This window comes from Euwallacea fornicatus, chromosome 16 (assembly GCF_040115645.1).
Source record: "Euwallacea fornicatus isolate EFF26 chromosome 16, ASM4011564v1, whole genome shotgun sequence".
In the NCBI taxonomy this organism is placed as follows: domain Eukaryota; kingdom Metazoa; phylum Arthropoda; class Insecta; order Coleoptera; family Curculionidae; genus Euwallacea; species Euwallacea fornicatus.
This window is the reverse complement of record NC_089556.1, coordinates 2074392-2098608: the sequence shown is the minus strand read 5'-3', so window position 1 is coordinate 2098608 and position 24217 is coordinate 2074392. Positions and strand designations below refer to the sequence as shown.

Sequence of the window (24217 nt, the reverse complement as noted above, 5' to 3'; positions counted from 1 at the left end):
TGAGGTCATATAGGTGCAAAGTTCTTTTTCCGGATTTAGTTCCTTAAAATCAATTTCATTATTTCGTTAAAATGGGCGCTTTATCGTCAAAAAAAAACTGCAAAGGCTACTTAAGAAGTCAACCTCTATTTTACATGAATACAGTAGTTCAACCGTGCAAATGTCGACGAAATGTTAACTGCATTACACATAACGCGACTATAAAACCGTTCAAAGTGGAGCTAAGGGGGGACAAATTACAACAAACAAAATTCTAAAAGACATTTATGGAAGCGCTTTCATTGTTTACTGATATTTGCCGATTCCTCACACTGTAAAAAGCAAAATTAAATTTATCACTTCGTGTTTGTCGCCTGGAGCCTCAAAAGTTCAAACGAATTACTAATCCAGAAATTATGCTGTTTAATTGAGACATATCAAATAGAGAAAATTCGAAAAGAATTCTATTCGAAATAGAGGTAAAGTAGGAAGCATTATTGCTCGTGTTTAGCCAGGATTTAAAAATCATTAAATATCATGTGCAATAAAGATTGATAGAAAGAAACTCGAAAACTCCATCAATTTAATTCCAGCTTATTAATCATTTATGGCAATGGCTTTTACAATCAGTCCGTTGATGTCACAGACAAATCTCCAACGAAGGTGCGACCGCACGAAATGTGTTTCAGGAAATTTTACCTCGCCTGAAAGGGTGCATCAAATTTACTTTTAGATACATTGTTGCCATCGCAGCCCTATTATAGATATTGTTTGACAAGTCATTATTCCTAAGTGAGCCCCAAGGACGTAGGACTTTATTTTAGCGCACAGGTGTGGATATACTAATTAAGCAAAATTTGTATAGAATTCGCTAACTAGGTGCAGAAATGTTAATGCGAGTATTATTGACTTAAACTAATTGATCAGACCAAGAAAAATTTACCCCCCAGTGTGTGTTGTCAGTAAGTTCAGATTTTGCCGATAAAAATATTTTTTAAACCCTTGTAGAGTCTTTTTAGATCACAAAGGTTGTACCGAATTTTGCCACTCAGATCAAGACATGGTTCTCTGATGGAGGTGTAGCAATTACGAAACTTACCTCCAAACGTGCGGCTTGAAACCTTTACATTCGCTGCATTCCGTACAGGGTTGACCGATGTCAGCTTCCTTTATTTGAACACCCTGGAACAAAAATGCATCCTCTATCGGTTTAAGTTTGTAAATGATGACGAAACACCAATCGAGCTTTAAGGACGATTTACGTTATTGGTCAGTCACGCCCAGGTCAAATGTTGTAATATTAGTTTCGTATTCAAGCAATATAAAATAAACATTCCAATATTTGACCTGACCGGTAATGGGAATGATCGTTCATTCTATTATTTGCCAGATCATCGCTCAAGCAGACCCCATGGCTACCTCATCATCATCTCTCGCATTTTAGATCTTGTCAATGTTTAAGTCAAGTATGGAACCACACAGTGTTAAAGCATAAAATTCAATTTTCAATATAAAATCCTTGACACTTACATTGCCGGCTCGCTCCCACCTTTTTGGCGTATTAACGCCGTCCTCCCATCTGTTAGAACCATTTATGGTGATCTTTCGGGGTTCCTCGGCCACGTCATAGACGTGGCTCGAAAATGACGTCGGATATGTCTGGTGACCGTCACTATATCCACCATTATATTTCGACGATCTAGACATCGTGATTTAGATAGTAGAAGAAGAAAGTTCGGTCAATTTAGGTGGTAGGAAATGAAATCCGAATTTTGCTTAACTACTTTTTAAATATTCCTGTTCCAACACACAAAAAAAAACGATATTTCTTCAAACTATCAGCGACAACCTTCTGGAGATAATATCTGCTAATCAAATGTATACATGAATAACTTAATAACAAGAACCTGCAACTCCACTAAGAAAACTTCTCGGTAAACAGTGAATTCGACAAAAATATACATTCAAATCCGATACGTAGTCATTCTGTGGAAGTTTTGGGGTAATAAGAATTTTAATCCCGGGATGTCATTGGCACTTAAACACTGATGTTCCCACAGATAAATATTCAAACTAAGCACTGGAAGGTTCCTATGCAACCACACAGAAACCGTCTTTCGAACGCTTATAAACAACGAAAATCACGGTTTAGTAAAACTGACTGTAGATAAATATTGTTACCTATACAGTCAGCCTCTAACTAGTTCTTCACCTACGTGTGTCTCGCTTTATTAGAGACAAAGACATTCGGATTTTCGGCGAAGAACGATCAGCAACAGATGTACTGTATGCTAATAAGACGTTCGATTGATAACTGGACCGATAAAGGGAGAAATTTTTTTTTACCTAAAATGCCTGGTTTGAAGTCAATAAAAGTTAAAATTGCTAAAAAAAAATCAGGCCACATTGAATAATGACTGACCCACAACCTGCTTTTAAATTTAAGTGGAGACCTCGACGACGATCGCTCATCTACAAATTTACAGAACTCAGTAGCGCAAATCAATTATATCATATTGGAGGACATGTGGTTTTTCCCATTAGTGGCTAAACTGACTCATGAAAGCCACTTTAAGCCAATAAACCTTCCATAAATAAACTGCTTTATCAAATTCTTCTGATCATACCAGAGATAATAACACATCAGTCATTGTCGTAATGTAAAAAAAGTGTTAAATTTCGGGATTTGCTTCTTCAGTCAACACTAAATAACGAAACGAAGATTTTGTACTATGCGGGACAGTTATGAACCTCAAAGTAATTTCAAATTGAAGTATGAAATTTTCTATGAAACGGCGTCAGTCAATTCAGTTATAATGAAAGTCTATTTTGACTTTATATAACCGTAAAAGCGCTTATACATATTTGCAAACTTGTTATACCACTAATTATTAGCACTTGAAATTAAATTTTTGTTCCATACACACACACAAACCTTGATTGGCAAATTTCTTAGTTTCTACATCTAATTCTATCTTGGTTCAAATCTTTTTACAAAATCTTATGCCACGCTCGGAATCACATCATCTTAAACTATCACAACTAAGGGTGACCTTACCGCCTCAGCAATTTTTCCAAACTTGTAATTAACAATGAAACAATGATTTTTTAATAAAATCATTTTGAGAGTATCTAAAACTTGAGAAGCAGTCACTGTAACATCCACAACTACATAGATGATAAATTTGTCGTTCTACGTATTTGATTCAGGCGATTCACCATTAATTTTTCGATAATAAAAATTAAATTATTATGTTATTAGAAATAGATTTGAATTGTATTTTTTTAGATAAGTTGGATTTGTGAAAATGTGGTACCCAGTAATTTAGAATATTTCCTTGTGACTATAATTAAATAGCACATGTGTTAACGGATAAATATATACATGTATAATCTGTTAGGTTAAAAAAAAACAGAAGAAAAAACGAAGAATTGTGAACGAGCAGGCAGTAATGTCTTAAAATGTTCGATGCACTGAAATTTCTAAATACCATAAAATCCTTTAAAGAGCAACTATTTTAAGAAAATTACATGAAATACTACGTAATTTCAAGCGACTTCGAGTAATTCTCGCAAATTTTAAATAAAAGTTTTTGACCCGAATTAAATCAATTTTTCACTACAATAAGAAAATATATTAATTACACCTAAATCACGCTAAATCCGGTTTGGTCGATACCAGCAATAGTCAATAGTTCACAAAAGAAAGTTCTTTTTGCGATGTTGAAAGAGCTATAAAATGCAGATCCCTAAAAATTCGTTTCCAAAGCTCCAGGGTCTCAATGGACATATCCAGAGTCAATATGACGATTAGAACGAAAAACAGCAAAATTTTTCCGAAAATATGTATACATATATATAGGTGCATATCAGGTAATTTGACAATTCAGTAATGCTTTGAGTTTAAATGCAAAGCGCTCCAAAAAATCGCAGTAGGAGAAAAAAGGGGAGGCGGGATAGTTAGTACTTAGGTGGGTAACAAATGAACTATTTGACAGTGGCAACGTTATTACAATTAATGTAATAGCTTAGTATTAGTCATAGTAAAGAGCTAATTAGGCAAGGCGATTAATAAATGCCGAGTAAATACTGCCGCATATTTTGGCCAACTTTACATTATAAAATTTATACTATTTGACAATTGCTGGTAAATGCCGCACTCTGATCGTCCTCCGCGCAATTAGCCCTTAACTAACAATTGCCTAATCATAAAGATCTACCATCATCCAACCTTTAACGGTGTCACATTAGATATAATTTAAATAAATAAATAAATCATTGTTTATTGACAACATACATACATGTTTACATCCCAAAGCAACGTCACCAAATGATATCTGTGACACCTCAAGGGAAAAAAATCTGTAGCATTATTGATTATATATTTATTAACATTTTTGAAGGAGTACCTAGCATGGGCTGTAAGTACCAATTTAAAACATTTAAAGCTCAGTTGTAGTACTAAATCTCACTGGTAATTGAACCACTCCACAAGATTAGCATTGTTTGCACCAGGTGTCATTTGACAGAAATGTCACTCTCATTGTGGATTTTTATGTGCATAAAAATGATATGTGAAAGACAAATCCGTTAGTGGAAAATGCCAAATTGACATGTGACTTTTTTTAGACAAACAGAATGGTTCTTTTTCAATTAAAATGTCACTTATGCTGTCATTTTCAAGCTTATGAGCGTCCATCATCACAGTTAAAAATTATGAAATTGGATGAAGCGTTTTCAAATGCACTGAGATGCTTTGGAGTTTGTGAAATCAGAAAAAATAAAATGAATAACTTAACCAATAATACATCAGGTTCACAGTGAACTCCTCACTAATTCTCATAGATTAAATAATCAAGGCCCTGATTCTATATGAACATTTGAGAGTGAAAATGAAATGTTTAGCAATATTGATTAGTCAAAATATTGCCTTCTCTAATTTAATAGGACAAAAATTTTGTTTTCACTTTCACATATCCTCATGCAATTCAGCCCTGCAGGTCTCCTGAGGCCCAAGGCCCAAAGGTTGGTTCAAGTACCAAGAGTTTACCTGAAACGACTTTTGAACTGTGATCGTACTTACAACTGGGTTTTAAGCTACAGATCTCAGATTTGAGTAACATAAACAGTTCACAATAAACAAATTAATTTAATAACAAAACAAAACAAACTACTTACATCCAAGGAGAAACATTCAATAGCAGTCCTGATTACTAACATATTAAGTACTCAAAAAGGGACGGTGCACTTAGTCAAAGAAGCGCAACACCTAACAAACAGGCACATAAATCAACGAAACATGGAAAGTTCATAAACAAAAATGTTTAAATAAAATGCTTTTTAGGTTAGGATTTACTGTCACCGACCGATCCGCATCTGTTTCGACGCGACTGCCGCTTGCGCTACTTGCTCGAACTGAAAGGATCTGTTGGAATATGGGGGTTCTTTCAAGTTCCTTCAACAAAAAAATATACCAATTCTGGACGTTCTTATACCATCAAAAGTATGTATAAAAAGCCCCAATAGGAATAAGGGCTAGTTTTTGTTCCTATGAATTTGATTGAAACTAGGAACTTGCTCTTGAAATAATATTAGAATGTCCTTTGCATAAGGGCAACAATTTCACAGCTGAATATATTAGGCAACACAAATTACAGTAAACAATAATTTTTCAAATTCAATAATTTGCCTATCGAATATTTGTAAAAACGGAGATTGAGTTTCACATAGGGTGGCTAGTTATTATGGTATGTTATACAAATAGGATTCCTGCCACTAGAATTATTGCTTATATGCCTATTACAATTTTCATTTACTTAGCAACAGTTTTCTTGACAATCTGATGAATGACAACTATCGTTTTACTAGGTTTGTAATATATTTTTAGTATAAAAATACATGTATTGTTATTTCTAATTAACCAAAATACAGAGCTTATGATTATTTTTTAAATGCATCTCTTTAATTTCCTCATAAAACCGTGAAAGATGCAAAAATAATAATAATAAGGATATTTGAAGTCAGTAAACATAAATCTGTATGTGTGTGAAAAGAAAGTACTAAAATGAAAATGGGTCGATAGATAAGACACACAAGTAAAATTTGCACTGTTCGGGAAATTGTGAATTCCTTCAACAAAACGAGAATGTTGAAGAAATAGGGATACCAGTGATGTAAAAAACTTGGCACGGGCTTCTACGGTTATTCCTAAAACTGACATATACAGGGTGTAACATATCATTATTGCAATATTACAGGAATCGATAGTACTCCGCAAAATAATTTAAAACATGCTTATAGCTCTATGATCAAAAACGCACAATTTTCGACATACAGATTGGCACATTTTCAACAACTTTAATAATTTTGTTTTTGTTTAAATTTATTTTTATTTCAAGAAATTTGATTAAATGTTACGTAATGTTATGAACAAAAAACATAACACCCTCTAAATGGCTAACGATGATTTTGATATTTTGTTGTAGAGGGTCTTAAAGCAAACAGGAGTACAAAATTTCAAAAATTTAATTCGAAGTGTATGTAAGAAAAATGCTATATATGAGAAAAAATGTGAAAATTTGCCACCCTTTATATCGCAAATAGTTCATTTTTGCTTATAGGTATACTGGCATTTTAAAAAATTTGCTTACAGGGTAGTATCGCCCATTGAATCATTGATAGACAAAAGTCATAAGAAGAGTTGTCGTAACACAGCGGTTCTAAAAGATCGTGCAAAATGGAATAAAAAATTAGGAGCCTTGGAATCTCAAAACAAGGAGCTGAGTAGAAAGTCGTAAGAATTGACTAGAGGTTTTACTCTAAAGTAGCACACTTTCTCTAAATAGAAAAGTGGAAAAAATATTAAAAGGACTTATGTTACCTGACGAAAAATATGCTTGTCTTAAACACCCTATGTATACAATAATTGAATTACTAAAAAGCAAGGTATGACGAGAATGACTCATACACATTAAGAACTTTCATTAAAATGATGTCTCTGTATCGATGAATCACTCGGTATATTGGCTTACTAGCTGTTATTCGCATTGAAGTGTCAAACACAAACGAATTTTGCAAAATATCGTTTCTCTCTTCAGTACCGAAATATACATACTTAGTTATTACCAAGTAATTGTATGCCGGATTCAACGCCAAAAACAAGTTGACCCAAAAGGGGCCCCTGTTTGGCGTGTATTCGCCGTTTTATTTCTTTCCGTATAAATCTGAGAATTAGTGACCATCTTCCTTAGTCGGCCGGCATAGCGTGTCTTGCGTATTTCGTGTGGACCAGATTAAATTATTATCATGACGAGAATAGTGAGTATTCTGTACCTATATCCCTATAAAAATCTGCATGCAAGGAGCAGTAATAAATTAATTTTTAGTTTATTTTAGTTATTTTTAAAAATTAATGCTTTCCGGTTACCTGCAACGGGTACATATTTCTTTCTCTTAGTAGGGAATTATGCTTTGAAAATATATTAATCCGTATTTATATTTATTTAATTATTATGTCTTATCTCCATATATTTCCCATTCCATCCATATCCATTATATCCGCGCCTTTCTCGCGTAAATCAACACTGATTAAAACTGCAAACGATTAGGTCAACGTCTTTTAAATGTACTGTAGCCTTTTAAACCTGTACCTAATAAATATGTAATAAACTCAATTATGTTTTTGTCTTCTGCTTTGAAATTATTTAGTACTGTAAATTTTACTTAAAGTTTTAGGGATTTCTAGACGTTATAATAAGTCCGTATATATTTATCTTTATGTTTTGATCTTAACGATTTTGATGTTTGATCTGCAAAGGTTTTAGTGCAATATTTTCGTCACATCCCTCCTACAGTTAATTGGATATTTAGCTCTTGCGGACTTCCGTTCATGAATCTGTACTCGAATTTCTTGAACACTTTAAATATGCAAGGTGCAATATATCATCATGGAGATATTTCAAGCAGCGATTCAAGTCTGTAAAATAATGAAAAATACTGATAGACCCACGATCAAAAATGAACCTTCTTCGATATACGAAGTGGCATAGTTTAACATTTTTTTTTCAGACATTTTCGACAGTTTATAATTTTGTTTTCGTTTAGATTTATTTTTATTTAAAAAAATTCGAACAAATGTGCTTCAGATAGTTGATATCTGAGTCAAATCACTATTTTTGTGTGCATTCGCATTTTTTATTATTATGCAGAGTACTATCCCTCTCTGAAATATTTCCATAACATGTTACACCCTATATAGAAAACAAATTAAGAAAATTTGTAAAGTTACATTGTATTTTCAGTACTCCTTATTGCTTGTACATATACATTATACACACTAACGTTTCGAAAGTTGAACATATGAGCACTAGTATTCACCTACGTATTATGGGCTTGCGTTGATACGTCCATTTCTACAAGTTTAAACACCTTAAAGAGGAGTATATAAAAATAATATTTTTATCATGGCCATCCACAATATGATATGCAATTAAATGACCGAATTCCGACTTCTTACAATCTTCAACATAAAATAAATTGCAGACCTTCAGGGTAGTGCTTGGAATTATCGCATTCGAATCCGGTTTGGTGTCTGGTTGTTAATGAAAAGATGCCCAAGAGTATTAATAATAAGAGAATAAAATGTCCAGAAATTGTGCCCAGAAATGCTAAATCACAAATTATAACATTAATCTTCAATGTTAAAAAAATGTTATTTAGATTTTGGTAACGGGTCTTTTTGATTAACATACACTATAATATTGATGTGGGGCATTGTAAAATGTAAATTTCTACGAAACCGTTACATTTTATAATAAATTCTTTGTCGATACCATCAAGTGGAGAATTATCGCTGTAAGAATAATAATTTAGTATATTGAAAAATCGTGTTTAAGCCATTAAATTAATGTTTTTATACATAGGTATGGGTTATGCAACTGATCTCTTTCGTTTGGGCATACCCCTTGCAGAACCCCTTCCAGTTCGTATATCCACTCGCTTACCCTTCTTCGACGGCCTATTTGGATTACAATTACCACGGTCAACCCTTGATTGCACCCCCACTTCAACTCGACATATCTACCCACAACAGCGACCAGTACTTGCAAAATAACGTATTGACTGGCTTGCAACAAACATCGCTTCCACAGCTCACATTAAATATTATGACTGAACTGCCTTATACCATATCTAAACAGTATGTTGAACACGTATTTTGAGGAGAAAATTAAACTTAGATTTTTAGATTTTCTGTGATACCCATGTTTATCGTATCTAAAGACGCCTTAGACTTGGCATCAAAAGCGTCCATAGATCGGCCAGGGATGGTGATTAAATCGAAGATCAACGGTTCGATAGAATGCACCCCGGCAGTGAGGATGGTTCTAGAGAGACCTGTATTGGTGTGGAGTTTGAAAAGTGATATTCTTTTCCCTTCGGAGGTTCAAGTTATAAACCAAGGGGTTAAAATTCCTATTAAAGTAGGTGCTGTAGTCGCCCCTATATTATCAGAAACTGCTGTTTCTCCTGAAGCTCCTTTATCCATTCGGGTAAGGAAGCATATTAGTTACTGTAGGAATAATGATACGATCTCGCTCAAAACCAAACGGCATAATTTAATTATAATTAGAGAACAAACTGCAAATTATTAAGTATTGTTCACCATTATGTCAACAAAATTATTGTCCCTTGAAAAACTTTGTATCAACAATTATAAAATGAACTCAAAACGATTTGAGAATCCTTCTGGATAACCGACATTACCAATTTCTACTGAAAATCAATAATGTGTTTGCCAAAGAGGGTTCTTGAATCGTTCCAAGATAGTTTCCTGGCGGGTAAGAATTTTTCCTTATGTATGCATATATATATATACCAAAAATAATATGCATTAAGTATAACAAAACATTTAAAATTTTTAGGTAGTGTATGCTGTTCCAACAAAACCAATAAAGATTACGATAACAATTGAACAATTAAAAGGTACGTTTGCCAAGGTTATTGTTTCTTATTCTTTTAAACGTTTATTTTTATTAAATATACAGGGTGTAACATATGATCATGCTTTCTACAAATTGCTAATTTAATTGCCCATAATATTTTTTCCTCGTATAGACAAACCCGAAAATGCTGAAAACACCGACGCCGTAGTGGTGCCAGCCCAGGAAGCAGTGGTGGTAGAAAGCGAATCAGAGTTGCCACCAAAAAACGTTACTGTAACCGATTTTCCTAAAAATGAAGCAGAACCAACCCTGGATGTTGGAGGAGAAGATGCTGAATTAGGTAATAGATATACTAATTTAGTAGTAAGTCGTCTAGATCTATACATCGCGGTTACTTAAATTGCAGTAAACAGAAACCCTCCGCTTTTCTTGGTACCTGCTGGCATAGTGTCCTCCAGTCAGCCCATTATCCATGAACAAATCTTCCACAACGACAAAGAATCTCCGTTATTAGAGGGTTTGAGAGATCCTAGCAAAATCAAGAAGAAATAATGATTGCGTAGTTAAACGCAAAGACATGTTATACCGATATGATACGACCTGGCCTGGATATAAACTTCATATACTTTACTGCCTAAATATGAAGATTAAATATGAAGAATTTAAAATACATACAAAAACCTCAGAATTGCCCCAAGTTGGGTTGAATTCGGATGGCTCTAGATACTCTTTGTGTTATATAATGATAATTCAATAGACTTCACCCCTTCTCAATCTTTCATAATTCGTTCTAAATCTCCTTTGCTTTTTTCTACTTGTTCAATTAGACGCACCTTTTGACTCCGTCGAGTACCTGCTCGCATCTACTGTAACTACTCATACACTGTACAGTATGTATACACTGTAACTATTTATCTCTGGCATTAAGTCGATTATATTTCTTTGTTTGTTGATAATTCATTCAGAGCGTTCCTTTAAAAATTAACCACCCGAAATATCTCTTGATTGTGAGGAAAATTTAAAGTAATAAAAAAAGTCGATACATATAGATATAAAGGAGAAAGTTTAATTTGACATTAGAGAGGAATGTATAAGTTACCCCTCAGCGATCCTCATTGTGATATTTCAAATGGCACCCCCTCCCCTTCGAGTGGCACATAATTGCAAATTAAATTCAATTTGCTGTGTAACTATACCAAGAAAACTGAAATCGATTAATGAAGTCGGAAGTTAGAAGAAAAAACGTGTACTATTGCAGGACCAAAATACGTTTGATGCAAAAAATATCAAATAAAATATTACAAAAACGCTAGTTTTCGATACTTTAACGAACAGTTAAATTTTGTTATTTGAATTTTCGTTTTCTTGTAGTTAGTTTTATATCTAAATCGTCATTTTGAAATGGAATATGGCCTAGCTAAAAGAACAGAAATAATTTTCCTTTATGGGGCTGAAAATACATAAGCTAGTAAAACCGCGAGAGTATTCCATGGGACACATTAAGTTAAAATCGTGAGATACAAGTAGCTGATGGAGTTGGTGAGTAAATTTCAAGAAAATGGGTCTGCGTGTAACAAAAAAAACTACAAAGGCAAGAATTATGGACGAAGCTTGCCAGATTGAAGTGTTGAGCCACTGCACTGTAAATCCAACTTTGTCTATTAGGAAAGTCGCTAAGTCAGCAAGTGACTCAACTGGTTGCGTGCACAAAGCATTGAGAATAAGTCAATTTTTTCTTTACAAAATGCAAATGTTGCACCAAATCAGAGAGGACGATTATGATAGAAGGATCTAATTTTGAGAAATAATGCCCCGGCGAATTGTAGATGACCCTCAGCTAACAAAGGATGTCTGCTTTAGAGACAAATCACCTCGAAAGGGACATGTTAATGAACATCACTGTAGATATTGAGACAATGAAAATTCGCATCCATTTCAACAAAGTCACGTTGAATTTCGGCAAAAACATCAACGATTAGACAGGAATTTATGGAGACGAAATTATTGGGCCACTGTTTCTGGAAGGAAATTTAACTCATGAATTGTATATGAACCTTTTACAAAATACGATAAGTCCTCTTGTAGGCCAATTTCTGGAAAATCAAGTCGATGAAAATGGTACATTGAAATTTGATGAACTAATGTGCATTTTTCAACAAGATGAAGCTCCTCTTCACTGTGCCTAAGCAATTCGAAGATGGCTAAATGAATGATTTCCGGAAAAATGGGTTGGTTGAACAGGTGCATCAGAATGGCCAGCACGATCTCAAAATGTCAGCCCAAGAGACTTTTTTTATGGAGTAATTTAAAAGGTAAAGTGTTTAAAACTCCACTTGAAAGTGTTCAAGGTTTGAAAGATAGAATTTTCCCACAATGTAAATATATTATTGGACAAACATTGGGCAATTTTCGCGAAAAATTTGAAAAAATATAATACTTTGTTATTGTATCGCTCATTTTGTTTTGAGCACTTAATAAAATCAATTATTTTATCTCAATAAGCTATTTGCACTAGTGCTCATTTTTCCTTCTAACTACTGATTCCATTAACCGATTTTAGTTTTCATGGTACAGTTACGTAACAAATTGAATTCCGCCTACAATGATGTGCCACTCGATGGGGGGTGTCGTTTGAAATATCAAAGCGAGGGAAGCTGAGGGTGACCGATACAATATTCTTTAATGTCAAATTAAACTTCCCCCCAGATATCTAAATAGACGTTTTTTTTGTTATTTAAAATTTTCCTCCCAATCAACATATATTTCACATGTTTTTTTTAATGAACACCCGGTATATTTTAAAGAATGTAAATCACGGCAAATCGAATAATCCCTACATTAAAACCTTTGCTAACAAATTGTATAAGCTCCCTGTGTAAAGTGAAGATTATCTCTAATCTCATGAACGTGTTTTTATCACGATAATGTTGTGAGCTTATTTGTTCAGAAATTTAATATTAATCGATTTCTTTTTCCTTCATAATATCCATTATCCAAATTAAACTCAACTAGGGGAAACCAGCTAAATGGTATCGATACAAAAATAATGGAACTGATTGAACTGGAGCTTAAACAACCAACAATCATCGTTCATGAAGGTTGTGAGCACAGTAACCGCGCATGCGTCTGATGATTAATCGACTTTAACAAAGTCGCTATGCTTGATATAAAATGAGGCCCGTGACAGAAAGGCGCAGCAAGACAATTTTGACTTTTTGCAAAGTTGCCATAAGGAATTTAAATGCCTAATTTTCCACTTGTTAAGAGGAATTAAAAGTCCATTAAGATTTAATATAAAAGAGCTATTGAGAAAAATAGGGTATAATTTCATAAGCAGAGGTGAAATAGGTTTTACCATTCAAAAGTGAATTATCGTCGAGGACAAAATGGAACTGGTTAATTAAATGATTTTCACGAACCATATGTCGCACCGCATATGCGCAAATATTGTTGGCAGTTATTAAGTACTTATTCTGAAAAGCCTTTGGAACTTAATCTTACTATATGCATATAAATAAGTAAAAAATACTTTTAAACATGTCATTGTTTTTGGGACACACTGTACCATAACCAAAAAAGATACAAGGCTGATTAAATGAGGGCAGAGTTGCAAAAGTTAAAGTTCAAGAACTTGCTGCTTCGACAATCCCTATGACCTTCGGAGATATTCGAAAAAAACACAACTTTTGGAAAAAAGATTTTTATTTTTTCCTCAGCTCATTTGGTGAACAATTCAAAATGATTCATGCCTTATCTTTGCAATTATTCCTCTTCAACAACGTGACGATGTCATATTTAAAATCTGACGTTTCGATTTTCAACAACCATCATCAACTTTTGCGTTTCCTTAAGGGACTTGGATTTTTACCTTTTTATCTTTAGATTTTTTCCAAAATTTCAGTTTTTCCGATTGAATTTATTCAAATTTTCAAACAGCACACCCCTAAAAGCCAAGCTACACAACTTTGCCCCAGTTTAAGAGACCTCGCATCTTCTATGATTACCAAGATGCTCGTGATTGGAATTTAGAAATGGACACCCTGTATATACCGCATCAACGATTTGATTTCAAATTTTTTGACTTGGTCGAGCTGCAACGAGATACTTTTAAAATTATGTATACTGCGTGACATAGAAAAGAGAACACCGCGTAAAAATTGATTTATTTAAATAATTTTTGGTTGTAATGTTTCTGACACTAAAACAAATATCTCATTAAAAGTTGAACTAATTTAATTGTTAAAAACCAAAAAAAGTTAATAATTTGTCGGCCTTCTACGGTGTCTTATACGTTCCTGTACACGCTTAGGAATGGATCTAATGAAGTGATTGATGTCCTTTTGGGGGACCTCATTCCCGGCTAACTGAACAGCATGACATAGCGTCGTAAGAGTTTGTCCCGGCGATAAATGGTTTGAAGCCCAATGAGCCTTCCGTACTCAGCGAAGCACTGATCCGCCAAGGTGCTCAACAAGACGAACCTACCTCTTAGGGCCATAATTCGAAGGCCGCGATCTTGGCGTTATGTAGTTCTTCGAGATCCAGTACCTCTCCCTTTGCCTGTTTGCTCTTCTCGGAACCACGCCTCACAACCTCTTATTATAGTGTTTACACTACGGTTCAATCTAGTGGCGATTTCCCTAAATGACCGACCCTCTCATGGGCCCATTAGTCGACCTCTCTCAAACTCGTCCAATTGATGAAAATTTCGCTGCATTCTGCCCCCAGGCATATTTGATCCATGTAAAAGCACTTTCTAAGCACACGATACACCAATAGATGATATTTCTCAGTCATATTGTTAATAATTTACTGCAATTTTTATAGTAAAAAAACGCTCAAATTCCTGAAAACTCATAAATGCATTGATAAATATGGCTGAAAATTTAATCGTGTTTTGTCTTCCCATATACAAACGCGCACACCACAAATTACTTAAATAAGACCATTTTTACGGGGTGTTCTCTTTTCTACGTCACGCAATACATTTGCCCCAAGATAGGGCGTGCCACCAACGATTTTTTAGTGGGGTCACTGGGTGGAACATAGACCTTTTAAAAAAGGAACACCAAATCTAAACGACCTTCTCAATCTGAAATTTTCGGAAACGAAGAGAGACGAGCAGAGGAACTTCTATAGCTCAATTAACCACGATCGCACCGTACACAGGGTGTTCTGAACGAAAAAAAAAAACAGAGTTTTAAGTGTTCCACAATATCTGGAACTGACGTCTCTTCTACATAGTGGTTCTACCAACATCAGCAATCCCAGCAACAGTTATTTATGTATTGTGTACAAATGATTTTTATCAGAACGCGTCGAAAGAAACGCGTTCGGCAGGAACGGTTTCCTGATGAACGAGCTCGAGACCCGCTGCTGGCAGTAGTCGCAGTTAGTCCGCGTTGGCAGTAGTTTAAGTCATAAGTTAATTCCGATTTCCATTATTTTCCATTTAAGAAAGAATGGTCGCCGGCAAATCTGAAGATAACGGGGGTTTCCGCGAATTTCAATTTCAACGAGTGCAACAGGAAACCAAATGGGAGGTTTTCAAAAAGGCAATTTACGATCCTAACACCAAGTCCGTTCTGGGTAGAACAGGCAAAAGTTGGGGCAAGTATTTCATATCAGCATATTGGACAATTTTGTACGAGTCGCTTGTTGAATGTTCGGTACAACCGCGGTACCAAAGGAAAAAATAATTAACAAGAGAATAATGCGTTACATTATGTAATTAATTGGGCAGCCACTGGGGACTAACCTGAACTAATCTATGCTAATCCACGTGATTCTATGATCAAGAACACTGTAGAACAGATCATGTAATAACATTTTAAATAGGCACATGCGACATTTCTCATAACTTCCGAAATTCCGCCGAAAATAGGTAAGTATATAATTTTAGATTTGGCTATTAGTTACTTATACTTAGAAATGCTGAAGCCCGTGAAATGTCTACTTGTTAATTTATATAGCAAATTTTATTGTGGTAGGGATCGGAAAACTGCCGTGAGATATTGGGTAAATAATGTAATGCAAGCTGGCAAACATACTAAAACTTTTATACCTACTCAACCTATAGTAATTTTATACAGGGTATTCTTTTTTTGGAGCCCACCCAAGCATGGGATTCTCGGTGACTATGGGAGACGGGAGGTCGGTTGCATTAGAGGAAAGTTACGCAAATAAATGCGCATTCAGCATTTGCTGCAAGACCGGAAAGAACGTTATGATTTTTGTTTTTATTGAATTTTTCGATTACTCTACACAAGTAGGAAGACAAAATTAAGACGCTTTTTAATGGAGAACCCAAACATGTTGCAATATTTTTAAACTTCCAACGGGCGAATGTTGGAGAAGATTTTCCCGATAAGCACCACGTATTGTCTTCGGTCAATTACCATTCACTAAAAGATGTACACGGAGGACCAAACGTCCCGCATAAATTCATTAAAAACTGCAGGAAATATTCGTCATCAAAATGCCGGAAAACATCTGCACAGGGTTAGCGATCGGGTAGATAAATGTACTTTTCCATTTTTTTCTTATGAAACCCCATGTATATTATACTTAATTTGAGTTCTATGAGAAATTCTGAACACACTTCCTGCAGCATGCCCAAGTCTAAATTTAACCGTTTCCGAAAAAAAATACAAAATAGAGAAACAACGATAGAGCTGTAAATACTTAAAAAATAACAACATAAACTGCTGTAATCTAATGTATTTAGATGTTCGACCTGGGCCCCATTAACTTCTGACAGTGGGACAGTTGAGAAGGTATTTGTCGAGTAATTTTATTACTTTGCTCTTCTATGTTGTTGGGTGCTTTTAAATACACCCTTTGTTTCAGATAACCCCATAAAAAGTCCATGGCAGTGAGGTCACGCGATCTCGCAGGCCACTCTCACTGGCATATTACGCGAGTGTTTCAATAACTGTTGAATTTAGACGTGGGTATGTTGTATGAAATATGTTCAGAATTTCTCAAAGAACTGAAAAACCTCGTAAAACGCTTATATATAGATATCCATAAAAAATTTTGAAGTACTTTTGTCTACTAGGTGTGTAACCCTGTATACGTGTCTGTTACGTCACAAAATGTTCAACTAAAGACAATATTAGACGTGTTCCAGCATTTTCATGAAAAATATTTCCTTCAATCTTCAACGAAGTTGTACGGTTCTTTTGGTCTTCTATGTATAAGCGCCCTTTGAAATATGTTTTAAAGACGATAAAAAAAATAAAGACTGCAAAACGGATGTTATTTCTCGTAGTCAATTCTCAAAATTCATTAATGGATAGTTTGTTTGAAATCACTTGCATTAGCATTTTAACGCTGACCTTCTTAGAAGTAAATCTAATTTCTGTAAAGGAAGCTCAGAAGGATGACTCGTTGTATACTCAGACTTTACCCCATGCAGTTACTTTGGATGTGCAATAATAATAAATAAATTTCCCTTCATATTGACCAGTAGGATATATTTCCTTCCTTAAAATGATCTGCCCGGTCTACTTCATTTATAATTCACCAATAAAAAGATAATCGAGTTATCTTTCTGTGATAAAACGAATCAAGACAAACGCGAGAACTGCGAAATATCGTTAGTATATGCTTAATTGAGGATATAGACATAATTTAATTTGGCTTGTGCCTAAATGAGATAAATATCGTACGTCTGTCTCTAGACGATCGAATATTATAGATTTCTTCTCTTTTTCTTGTACATTAATCTCGTTTCATTGATATGTAACTGGGCTTGGTCCATAAAAGATTAATCTTAAATAGGAATTTTCCTTTTACCACGATAGAGAGCTCAAAAAACAACATTTTTATGCAATAATTTTCCGAAATCTCAAACACGACCGAAATATGCGTACATGAAAAAAAAGTATGCGACTTTTTAGATAATCAATGTGCGAACAGGTGGATAGGTCGCAATGGACCGATAAGATGGCCCGCGAACTTACCAGACCTAGATCCATGTGGTTTTTATCTGTGGGTTTATACGAAAAGTTGGGTGTTTATGACTGAAATTAACACACTGCCAAAGTTACGTGCTGTACAAATGATTCGAAGAAAAACATCTCTTTTTGTGTAAATGAAACCAAAAGCGACCATTTCAAACACCTTTTATAACCAGTTACGCGTGAATCATAATTGAAGATTTTGTTATTAAAATTCTCATGCTTGTATATTTTGGTTATTTTTAAGTATCAAATGAATATTACGTAAAAAAATTACTTAGTTTTTTGACGTGTATGTCGCGCTAAAAGAAAAATGCCTACTTACGATTCGCCCTGTATGTAATAATTTGAGATTTGCTCTTTTTTCAGTATCAGCATACTTTAACGTACCCAAAGCCCTCTGAAAGATATAGCGCTTTATGTGGGTGTATTGCACTGACCAGACAGGCAAAATTACATGTGATCCCTTTTTATTTTTTTTACATTAATTGATCTTTTGAAAGTTATTTTTAATTAATAAAAATTTATTTTGCCTTTAATTTTAATAGCGTTCCTTTTCAATCCGTCCACAGGTCAACTTCTCATTTTCTACGCCATTTTCTACGCAGTTCTGGCAGCCTTATTTGCCATCTGCATGCAAGGTCTTTTTGCCACTCTCAGCGACAAGGAACCAACTTGGCAGCTGGAGAAAAGTCTCATAGGAACCAATCCAGGCTTGGGTTTTAGGCCTATTTCGGAAAGAACCGAAGAGGGATCTCTTATATGGTACAACATGACGAATGGTACCGATATTAAAAAGTGGGTCGGGTTGATCGATAAATTCCTGGAACGTAAGTACATTTTTATAGAATTTCAGTGTGATTCAGTTAAAGTATGTAAGACAGTGGGTCCAACATGAAACGAATTTGTTTATTTTTTTTATTTATTTAAACGAAATTCAAAAGTGAAAGACACATTATTTTTCCAAATAATCTTCTGATTTAAGAACAAATTTTTCCCAACGTATGAGAAGCTTCTTAATTCAATTATTGTAAAAAGAAGCGAAGTGTTTTTGCAACCAATTGCTGATGAAGCTCTCAACAATTGCATCGTTGTTGAATCTTCATCCTACCGAGGCCTCTTTCAATGGACCAAATATGTAATAATCACAGAGGGATAAGTCCGGACTGTAGCGAGGGCGTTCCAATGTTGTCCAGTAAATATTTCTGCCCGATTCAGGTTGTTTTTATTCAGTTCGGCATTGTCGTGAATCAATATCATGTCTCTGATCGAAAATTCTCGTTTTTTCTGGCGATGTGCAGGCTTCGTCTCAGCCAGTACCTCGCAGCAGTAGGCTGCGTTCATTATGCGACGTTCATGGAGAAACTGAACCTGCAAACACCCTTTACAATCCCAAAAGACTATCAAGAGGAGATATTGGTCCGAGGACAGCGAGCATGTGGTTCGTTCTCACCCGTTTCTCATCCCTCTAGAAAATCCTTGTGGCATTGGTACAATTATGATTTTCTTCAGACAACTGCGCTTCTTTGAAGGGTTTCCACTGATTTTACACCTTCGCACGTAAGAAATTTGATAATAACGTGTTTCGCGATCTGCAGATGTATCTCGTGCGCAGTCATGGTTTCGGCGATTGAAAAGGCGGTCGTTAGAGACCAAGCTGTAGACTTGGTCTTGCGACATCCCCACCTATCACTCTCAAGCTATCTGCAAAACGGTGAGAGTTACAAAATTGGTAAAATGGAGAAAGAGAACGATTTTTGGAATTTTTCAATATGCCCTAAAGGGCGTTGCTAAATTACCTTTATCAAAAATTTCAGAGATAATTAGTGGGGAAAATATAAGTGCAAATCTATATATGCATATATAATTTTGGTACATATTTAGTGAACTCGTGCAGGTTGTTGCTGTACGATATACCTATATTTAGTAATAAGAATTTTAAGCAATCATCATGCACCTATGGGGTAATTTTTTGTATAAGCAACGAGAAACAGATTACGAAAACCCACACTCCAAATGGGCGTGGCTTAGTGTACTGTACACTAAAATTTTATTTAAATCATTCCCAAATAGTTCTGTTGGAAAATATATTTTTTTTAAATTACACCCTGTATCTCTGAAGACCAGGATCTTCCACTAAATATTTATGGGACATATTCCAGAATGACGTTCTACATCGAATACCAAACTCCTGCTACTAGCGTAAACTGGCCCACCCTGTGGATCACCGAGTTTAAACAATGAATGCGGTAGCAATTAGTAATACCTCTTTAAATCTTCTATAATGAATACCAACAGAAAGTTGGAACCGCCTAAATTCTATGGTTTAATCCATAAAAATCAATTAACGTGTGCCCAAATTAAACTCATTAAGGTGAAATCAACAGGGCCGGAAATAGACGGTCGTGGAATCATCATACCAATATCTATCGCCGCAACTCATTACTTTAGTTTCGTTAGGGCCCATTAAAATAATTGCGACAATTTGGTTACATTCACAATTTCCTGTGTAGAAAAATCAACTGATTTGTATAGTTTTCAGCTTACAGTTATAATCAAACTGGAGAGAGATTTGTACCTTGCGACTTCGACAAAACCCCACCGGAAGGTAAGGTCTGCGTGACAGATCTCTCCAATCTGGGAAACTGTAACGCCGGTCGAGACTACGGTTACAACAGCTTATCACCCTGTATATTTCTGAAGTTGAATCGGGTAAGCCCAGCTCGAACGAGCATTGTTCACATTATAGCTTGCAATAGTCTCGATTCCTGTTCTTAGATCTTCGGATGGGAACCTGATTATTATACATCTCCCGTATCGGGCATGCCAGAGGAATTGGAGCTTCATATAAATGTAGGACGCATTGATAGCTGCATAATGGAGGCTTGGATGGTTGCTTTATTCATTTGTAGAGTACTAGAGAGAAAAACGAATTGGCTCTGAAGCAAATATGGGTTTCATGCGAGGGAGTGGACGATATTGATAAGGAGAACGTGAAGGGGTTCAATTACTTTCCTCATGGAATGGCCAGCTATTATTATCCATATAGAAATTATCAAAACTACACAAGTCCCATTGTTGCAGTGGAAATTGTTAATCTCACTCGTAAGTATCTCCATTTCAGAGTCTGCAGGAAACGAATCAGCGCACTCTTTAATATTTCCTAAGAAAGGCACGAATCTTCGAAGATTTCCTTGATTTTAAATACGAGCTTATAGGACCTTCCTTTATATCTGTATGCATAGCGACGTACCCACTCGTCCCTGGACTCATGCTTTGGGCTATTTTTAACCTGCTCCAAATAATCCAGAAGCAGTATTCCAGGCCGAAAAATTACAAATGTTGCGTATTTTAATTTAACCAGAAATTTCAGTACGAGTATGATCGTTATCCCTGTGGTTTGTTCAAACTCGCTTTAGCTTTCTTCCAATTAGTGTCGCAACATAAAAAAAACACTAACGAAAAGTAAACACGTTCGTTTGCCATTAGAGGGAACTTTCCGTCGATATAAGGGTGGAGCCCTTAGATTTCAATCTATAAATAAAAGGGAACTGGTTCTAGCTGCTTTAGCCTAGATATTCCCTATTCCTCGCTCAGTTCCCGTTTGATAATTATCATTGTCAGGGTTTCTGAAATCTAATAACGCATTCGTGTCTATTTCTGACGAGGCCGAAACGCATGGTCAATAATAAAACGTTATGAATATTTTTTAGCAAACGTGATTGTCAGCATTGAGTGTAGGGCCTGGGCAAAAAACATCAGGTACAACGGAGGATCTCTAGACAGAGCCGGATCCGTTCAATTTGAGCTCCAAGTAGATGCTACTAGTAGTTAAATTATCTAATTAAGTTTAGTTGGTTTATGCCTACATAAAGTAATATGTAGGTACATGCACCACTATATGCCAGGCTTTAGTACTTATACATATAATTACCACATTTTCTAGGGAGTATTAATATTGTTTAGGTTTAAAATCCAAAACCCACAATCCCTGATAAAAGGGGAATGTGAAATTTACATACGATTCGCAATTTAAAAAAAAATCAGAAAATTATGTAGTAAAACTATTGTTTTTGTTTAATTACCTGTGATTGTTTTAGTTGTACAAGGAGTCCCAAACGCCATGTGGTACTATTGTTATCTTTCAAACGATAAAAGATACCAAGGGAGTTAAATTACAAAAAAATTGTATTTTTGAGCTTTTTAACTTTCAATTTTTTTTGCCTTTAAAGTAAAACTTATGTAATTTGCAATCCAATATGCAATTTAATTTCTCCAGTATTAAACATATTTTTTTAGACTTGCCCGTTCAGAAATAAAATTTTCAACGAATTTTACATTTTCGTTACTATTTCGACACTGATAAACTATTCGGCGCCGTTGTGTTTGGCAACCTAAAAGGCTCCAGCTTGTCTTTAATTTAACTGACTTCAAATGTCTTGTCCTTTTGAAAATAGACATAGACCCATATTGCATTTGGGACAACCAGTAGATATACTTATATAAACCAAATGGTTGTGTCCTTTACTCTTCTTTTTGTATTTTGTTTTTTTTTTTTGTTATTACTATTTATATTTTTATACATGTTTAGTTGTCCTCATATTATCCCAAGAAGTGAGCATATCCTTTAGTTTTTCATTTTTAGTCTTTATGGAGTATCTAAAAATTCATTTGCAAAACCTGGCAGGAAGGATTCCTTAGAATATTTTATGACGAAAAGATCATGTACGAACGCACCGTCGCAAATTCTTCAATTTGTAGATACAGAGTGTTAAAGGTTATTGAAAAAATTTAAAAATTCTGTGGAATACACAGAATACACGGTCAGTCGCATAATACAAAGAAAGTCTAGGGGGTTAAAATTAAATATAATTATGACTAATGATGTCAGCTATAAAAAATTATGTATACTTTTCATATTTGAGCTAAACACCTTACAAACTTTCAAAGCTGTATGTGCTCCAAAAAAAATTAAGAACAAATGTAACACTCTACGTATGGGAAACAAAAGGTTTGCATACCTACGTTTAGATCATCACATCTGAAACTTGACAAAGGAATTTCCACACTCTGTATATGTATAACCATATTTATGTTATAGATAATTCCATATGAAAGTGAATAAGCTTTATATGCTATCTTTGTGTGTGCCTTATCACTGGACCCAAGCCATGCTTTTGCACAAAACAAAATAATAGTGATAGATACTAACAATATGAATTAGGAAAGATAATACATATTTTTTAATTTTTATATGTTAGAACTGGCTATATTTATACTATTATCATACTGGATTTGAGTGATTTATAATATGTATGTATCCTATTCACCCAAATCTAATTACTTATTAGGTACCTACATAAATAATTGAATATTAATATTGTTACTTATATTAATTTATTTCCTTGACTTTAGGTGTAAAACTTTTGCTGCATTAGATGTAAGGTACAAATGGTATATAAAACAAATACATGGTTGTTTACACAGGAGAGTCTACAATCTTTAATTAGTGAGCTATTTCTCTATGTTTTTAATATTATTTTTCTATACACCTTTGGTCACTGGATGACTAGAAATGCCCTACACATATTGTGAGAGATAATTCCTTAGAACAAATTACAACAATGATTCATTTAAAATAAGTCACAAATACTCCATTATTAATATACAAAGTGTTATTCTTCTGTTTTTTTGGTAAATTTCAATTCAAGCCTGTTTCAGTTTTATTAATATTAATAATCTGAACTTTTGCATAGACACTAATTAAAGTCTGCATGTTTAGATTTAAAAATCATTATTCTAGATCTATAGGGTGGACTATTTTCTAGAACTAAGGGCAATTTTTTGGAAAATTTTTAAACAATATCCTGAAATAAAGTGGTAATTGTACTATGATAAATTCTCTTTTGTGGCAATATAATTGCCATTTTCAGGCATAATTTTCTAAAATCATTTTTAAACCTTCACATCATTATAGCTATGAAAACCTACCTTAAAAACATCAGTTGTATTTCAGAATCTAAGAGTTTTTCGACATAATATATTTGTTTATATGATAAACTTGATGTGGTAGGACAAGGATCTGCATAGACTTTAAGTTTGAAGTTTTTACCCCTATGCAGAAATACGTACAATGAAAATGAAGTACTAAAGTTGTAAAAGGGAAATTTACAAGCAAATTTACTTTGCGGTAATTCCACTGGAGACAATTGATTATTACATATAGCGCAGATAATTCAGAAAATTAATTAATTTTAAATTAATGTCAGGCGAAGTCGACATGTGAAAATAAACAAAATATTTTCTGATTAAAAATAGAGTGACACAATCAAG

The 24217-nt window shown here is 34.5% G+C and overlaps 3 protein-coding genes and 1 long non-coding RNA gene across 5 annotated transcripts in view; 2 read left to right on the top strand and 2 right to left on the bottom strand.

Annotated features, from left to right (window-relative positions):
• The window catches only part of Lmpt (Limpet), a 35181-nt gene extending 29832 nt beyond the window's left edge, over nucleotides 1-5349 (bottom strand). Inside the window, exons 1-2 of one of the 2 annotated variants that reach the window (XM_066291110.1) lie at nucleotides 5158-5349; nucleotides 1079-1161 (exon numbers count right to left, since the gene is read on the bottom strand). In XM_066291110.1, the coding sequence (XP_066147207.1) occupies nucleotides 1079-1161; nucleotides 5158-5199 (125 nt within the window). In that variant the 5' untranslated portion in view covers nucleotides 5200-5349. Of the gene's footprint in view, nucleotides 1-1078; nucleotides 1162-1509; nucleotides 1702-5157 lie in introns of those variants that run through there. The other variant, XM_066291108.1, reaches the window with a different exon arrangement.
• A 1714-nt stretch (nucleotides 5350-7063) lies between these two features.
• On the top strand, nucleotides 7064-11189 carry LOC136344002 (uncharacterized). Its single transcript, XM_066291033.1, has 6 exons — nucleotides 7064-7296; nucleotides 8901-9175; nucleotides 9224-9527; nucleotides 9900-9960; nucleotides 10093-10260; nucleotides 10327-11189. Exons 1-6 carry the CDS (start codon nucleotides 7285-7287, stop codon nucleotides 10470-10472), a joined length of 966 nt encoding a protein of 321 aa, XP_066147130.1. The 5' UTR covers nucleotides 7064-7284; the 3' UTR covers nucleotides 10473-11189.
• A 4082-nt stretch (nucleotides 11190-15271) lies between these two features.
• Nucleotides 15272-23375, top strand: nrv1 (nervana 1). Its single transcript, XM_066291061.1, has 6 exons — nucleotides 15272-15530; nucleotides 18457-18714; nucleotides 20427-20596; nucleotides 20663-20737; nucleotides 20797-20989; nucleotides 21598-23375. The coding sequence occupies exons 1-6, from the start codon at nucleotides 15383-15385 to the stop codon at nucleotides 21717-21719; spliced, it is 966 nt and encodes a 321-aa protein (XP_066147158.1). The 5' UTR covers nucleotides 15272-15382; the 3' UTR covers nucleotides 21720-23375.
• On the bottom strand, nucleotides 18797-24172 carry LOC136344024 (uncharacterized). Its single transcript, XR_010732897.1, has 3 exons — nucleotides 23876-24172; nucleotides 19338-19588; nucleotides 18797-19255 (listed from the first exon to the last, which is right to left on the bottom strand). It is a non-coding gene; the product is annotated as an uncharacterized lncRNA (long non-coding RNA).
• Between the last annotated feature and the right edge of the window lie 45 nt (nucleotides 24173-24217).